Here is a 5,583-nt window from a genome sequence, read left to right as displayed (position 1 = left end):
CAGACTCTCAATAGCAATGCGTGAGAGTTTCTTTTCTCTACATATCAATAAGAAAAAGATAGACAACCCAATTAAAAGTGGGCAAGATACTTGAATAGGCTAATTACCAGAAAATCTAGGAAAGTGGTGACCTCTGGGGAGGAGGAGAGGGAAGCAACTGGGGAGGAGTGTAGGTCAATAGGGCATATGTACAGGAAATATTCTCCTTCATTACCTAGCAGGTGAGTACAGACTGCCCATTTTAATGCTTTTCTTTAAAGAGTATAGGTATGTTCTACACATTTTTTTGTTTGTATGATTTATTTTGCAATAAGCTTTTTTATTTAAGTAGCCAACAAACTCCAACATTCTGACATTTGTTTATATCTCCTTAATGTTTCAGCATTGGTGGGCATGTGGTCTGAGACCAAAGAGACAAAGGGTGAAGATTTGATCAACTGGTTTACTACCCAATAATGAGTCTGCTTTCTTTCTTGTCTCACTCTGAACCCAACTTAGTCACTTCCACATTTCAGGTCCTGTCCCTGGCAACACCCAACTTTTGGGTATTCGTTTCTATTACTCTCAACTTTGGTGGCAATGACAAAAGACCAACTCAGACTAGCTTAGGTGGAAAGCCAATTTATTGGGTCATAACCCAACTGTGGGAAGAATGTGGGAGAGCTGCTCTCAAGGAAAAGGGGAATAAAGGGCTGGCTAGTGGCTTCTGAAACTTCTCTCTCCATCTTTACTCTGCTTCTCTCAGTGTATTAGGTTCATTTTTCTCAGACGGTTGACCTCCTCCCAGACTGGAACCATAGCTTCTGGAGCTCCCAGGCTCATATCTACTACCTTTACTAAAAGAAGGAACTTCTCCGTTCTCCTTAGTGTCTGTCCAAATAAAGGACTTCAACAGACCTGAGACACACACATACCTACCTGTGACTGGGTGTCAGGCTTTCATGATTAGCAGTCCCCATTAGACTTGTAAGTTGATGGTACAAAGAAACAAGAGTTCTTCAGAAGAAATGGGATGTTGTTCTAAGAAGGAGGAAGGCATGCTAGATATACACACTGTAGATGTTTACCTTATAGATGATTTCTATTTTCTTCCTTTTACTTTCTGAGTGTTTTCTCCCTGCCCACTGTGATTTCCAGGGCAGCATCCCCTTCCAGATCTAGAATTCTACCTTCTCTATTACTTTCTTGGTGCATCTCAGAGACCGCCTGTGAAATGGCAAAGTGCAGTGATTAGCCACTAGACTTTCAAGGCAAATTTACTTTTGAGAGTTTTTCTCTGGGCCGGAGAGAATGAAAGAAAAGCCCAGCTTGGTGTTGGGAGGGTTAACTGTTAGGGTAGGTCTGGATGGGGCTTGCAGGAACAGAGAGTAATCTGGGAACACGGGCGGTTTTGAAATCAGGAAACTTGACCCACTACTGACTCGCTGAAAGATCTTGGGTGATTATTCTCTCTTCTCTAGGCTTCACATTCTTTCTAAATATGAATAATTTGGTCTCGCTGGTGCCTAAGGGCCAGCCAGCCCAGCTGGGACAGCTCTTGGGGCTATCAGAGGTGATGTAACAGTGTCTGCTGTTTCTCCTCGTGAATAATCCTTGGGGAAAGCCCCAAGGTCGGGGTGAATATTTCCTGGTAGAACTAAGGAAACGTATGTCTTGTCCATTGTAAAACCACAGACCCGCCCCTGGCGCCGGGCCAAGCTGGGCCTCCATAAAACTGGGGTTGGTTTCAGCTCTTAGCCATACGCCCTCCTGACAACATGAGGTCCGGCAGCTTCTTGGTCCTGGTGGTGTTCCTTGTCCTTGGGACATTGGCAACACAGGCAGCCGTCACAGGAGGTGAGTGGACAAGTGATCTAGAAGGGGCTGGGTTAGGCTGAGGAGAGGCTGTCAGGGGCAACCTGGGTCCTGACGGGGAGCACTCTGGAAGAGCAGGCAAGGCTGGGGCCTCTGCTTCAACCTGTGGCCGCTTCCATTGGATCCAGAGAAGGTAGGAATTTGCCCAGGGGACGCCACGTGCTTTCCACCCCAGGACTGAGATATCAGGACTCTGGAAGAAGTGTTGTTACGTGGTCTTGGCCTCAGGTGTTGATACCTGTGCAGAATGTGCAATGAAGTGAGGAGCCCCAGGAACCTGGGCCCTGGCTGTGAGTTCTATCCCCTTCCTCTCTGCCCCACAAAAGCACCTGAGTAATCAGTCCTCTAAGAGGAAGTTAAGAACCAATAGGGCTTCCGAAGTCATGTAGTTTGAAGACCACCATTTTACTAAGGAGGACATTGAGACCTGGAGGGAGTGAGCAATTGTCCAGGCAATCTCCAGAGCCAGGATGGAGCTCAAGTCTCTTGGCATATGTCTTAGGGCTCTTTTCCCCTCCACTAAGTTTCCTCAGGGATGACAAGGTGTCCTTCTCACCTCTGGGAGTCACTCTAGTCATCCTCTCCTCGTGAGAGCCCCAGGACTTGGAATGGAGGGAGAGGGAAGAAATAGACACTTGAGGCAACCCTGGTCCTGTAGATCCTCTCCCCAAAGCCCAAGGAACAGCCTTTCAAGAGCACAGACCCCAGCTAGCCCTGGTGACCCTCCCCTATCTCAGCTCATGGTTTGGGGGGCACCACAGTGAGCAGTGGCTGGACCTAGGGGAAAGATTCGAAGTAGGAGCAGGGATATACTGGGTCTAAATGTGGGTTCATGTCTTCTTTCAACAGTTCCTCCTAAAGGTCAAGGCACTGACAAAGGTGATGTTCTGATCAAAAGACAAGATCCAGTCAAAGCCCAAAGTCTACTCAGAGGTCTCATCACCACTAAGCCTGGCGTCTGCCCCAGGATTCTGATCCGGTGCGCCATGTTGAATCCACCTAACCGCTGTTGGAGCGACGCTGGCTGCCCAGGGGCCAAGAAGTGCTGTGAGGGCTACTGTGGGCGGGCCTGTTTGGATCCCCGGTGAGGTGAGAACTGGGAGGAGGAAGAGGTGGCCCTCGAGGACACAGAGAAGGCTGAGCGGTGGGGAAAGATCCCCTATTGGTGGGAGAGAGGATATGAGGAGGTGAAGGAAGGACTAAGGGGTCTCAGAGGCTACAATTGGGGTCCTGAGAGGGGTGACACATGGACTTGGTCCTGCCTCCCAGTGCCTCTGTGTGCTCTGATCTGCTGAATCACATCCCTGATTCTCTTCTCTCCTTCCAGGTGGAGCCTGTCCTTGCTGCATCTGCGAAGCACTCAGGGCTGCAGGCCCTGGTCCCTGTAGCACTACCGTCTCCCACACTGTCCATTTTTCCTCTCGTTCAGGAAGCCCAAGCCTGGGGCTGCCTCTCTCATTGACTTTCCAATAAAAGACTGCTTTGTGCTCCATTTGTTTCCAGCTCCTATGACTTCTGGGCTCCTAGAAGCTCCGGGGAGATGGGTGTGGAGTTGGGACTTCATCTTCCCTGGAGAGGGGAGAGGGACCCATGGGAGCTGTTCCTGGTGTGTGAAGGAGAGCAGGGGCAGGAACAAGAGGCCCATTCCTAGGGCTTAATATTAGAAATCCAATAATCAAACCAAGAACTGTAGTCTCCATTCCACCAGGAAATGGGAATCTGGAAATTTTGCCTTTGGTCTAGGACCAGGATGGTGGGGGGCAGGGTGTGTTGAGGGGGCTGGGAAATATTGCATAAGCTACAGGTAGTTCCTTTCCTTTCCAACGAACCCCTAGTCCTGACCTGGCTATCGTCAGCCCTGCAAATGGGATCAACCAACACTTGTAGCTAAACCTATCACTCCCTCTTGCCTTTTCTGTAATGTTTTCCCGGAAATCCATATCCTCCCAAGAAGACATAGAAAGACAGATGCTGGGAAATTCCTGCTTGTGAAGAATTTTACCTGTTTGTGCCTGAGATGCCTCCATTAACACACAATTCCTGTGGGTTAAGCAATATCCTCTCCCAGCTTTCTATTTAAGATGTGAATGAGGAGGCAAGACACCCCAGGGCTTTAGTGTGAATGGTGAATAGTGTTCTCTGGAGACATACAAGTTGGGGGCAGGGCAGACATGAGTAGTGGAGAGTGTATGTTGGGTAAACTTGAATGATGTCATAGCTCTGCTGTTGGCCCACTGCCTCACTGCCCTTGTACAAGGAAGCTCTCAGGAAAGGCCAAAGCCGCGGGAGGAGGAGATTTTGGGTGGACTGGAAAGAGCACAGGCTTGGAGTCAGCTGACCTGAGTTCTAGCCTCAGCCTAGCCTCCCCACTTGTTGGACGAGCCTCAGTTGTCTATTCTATTTGAGGGGGGTGGATGTAATTATTCTGGAAGTACAGCCTCGCCCTGACCTTCTGGCCCTGAAACAACTCTTCGTCTGTGTTGGGCTCCTGCTGTGAGTGGAAGTGGGGGGCAGAGGCTTGGGGTGAAAGAACAGGGAGCACTATGCCCCTTCGCCTCTTCCTGAGGGACTGATGGGGCCCTTAGAGACCATCTCTCCAGCTCCCTCATTTTACAGTTGATAGAACTGAGACCCAGAGAGGGGAAAGAATTTGCCCAAAGTTATTAGTGAATCAAATATGTTACAGTAAAATGCAATGGAAACAGAATGATTTTTGAACTTGTATTTAATGATCAATGAGATGGTACATCTTTCATATTGATTCCAGTGTTAACACTTTTCTTTCCTTGTGAACTACCTTTTCATGCCCTTGTCCTCTATTCTATTAGGTTGTTCAGATTATTTTAATTGCTTTGTTAAAGGTCTTCCTTTTAAAATCTATTTTATTTATTTTTTAATTGAAATATATTTGACATATAACATTGTGTAAATGTTTAAGGTGCACTACACGTTAATTTGATACATTTATATATTGAAATATGATTGCCGTTGTAGCGATAATTAGCACCTGTATCACATTATCTAATTAACATTTCTTTTTACTGCTTGGAATAATTAAGTTCTAGTCCCCTTGCAAGTTTGATGATTATAATACAATATTGTCATCTGTATTCACTCTACTGTCCATTAGATCTTTAGGACTTATTTACTACTCATTACAAGATTTTGCCCTTAAACAACATCTGTTCTATCCCTTCATCCGCTATCCGCTGGTAACCACCATTTTACTCTCTGTTTACATGAGTTTGGCTTTTTTAGATTCCATATATAACTGATATCATGCAGTATTTGTCTTTCTCTTCAACAAATAGTGTTGGGAAAACTGGATAAAGACATGCAGAGCAACGAAATTGGACTCGTATCTTACACTACTCACAAAAATTAACACAAAATGGATCAAAGACTTAAACATAAAATCTGATGCCATAAAACTCCTAGAAAAAAGTCTAGGGAGGAAGCTCCTTGACACTGGTCTTGGCCATCAGTTTTTGGATATGACATAAAAAGCACAAACGACAAAAGCAAAAATCAACAAATGGGACTTTTGGGAGATCAAAATTGGCCACCCTGAAATATATCTCTTTACCTTGATTATTTTCTCTGACAGACATTTGACCTCCCCCAAACTGCCTAAAGGAATTTAACTCTGGGTGTAGACAGACTGGCAGGGTCCTTGCGAAGCCCATTCTTAACAAAGTTCTGTTTACCAAATATATACATTTGTAAAGG

At 46.3% G+C, this 5,583-nt stretch overlaps 1 protein-coding gene across 1 annotated transcript; it reads left to right on the top strand.

Moving 5' to 3' along the window:
* The first annotated feature begins 1,732 nt into the window (after positions 1-1,732).
* On the top strand, positions 1,733-3,346 carry PI3 (peptidase inhibitor 3). Its single transcript, XM_004430358.3, has 3 exons — positions 1,733-1,836; positions 2,704-2,943; positions 3,182-3,346. Exons 1-2 carry the CDS (start codon positions 1,758-1,760, stop codon positions 2,940-2,942), a joined length of 318 nt encoding a protein of 105 aa, XP_004430415.1. The 5' UTR covers positions 1,733-1,757; the 3' UTR covers position 2,943; positions 3,182-3,346.
* The last annotated feature ends 2,237 nt before the right edge of the window (positions 3,347-5,583 follow it).

This window comes from Ceratotherium simum, chromosome 21, assembly GCF_057802395.1.
Source record: "Ceratotherium simum simum isolate JZ-2026a chromosome 21, ASM5780239v1, whole genome shotgun sequence".
In the NCBI taxonomy this organism is placed as follows: Eukaryota; Metazoa; Chordata; class Mammalia; order Perissodactyla; family Rhinocerotidae; genus Ceratotherium; species Ceratotherium simum.
The sequence above is the reverse complement of the archived record's forward strand: the minus strand, read 5'-3'. Positions and strand labels throughout refer to the sequence as shown.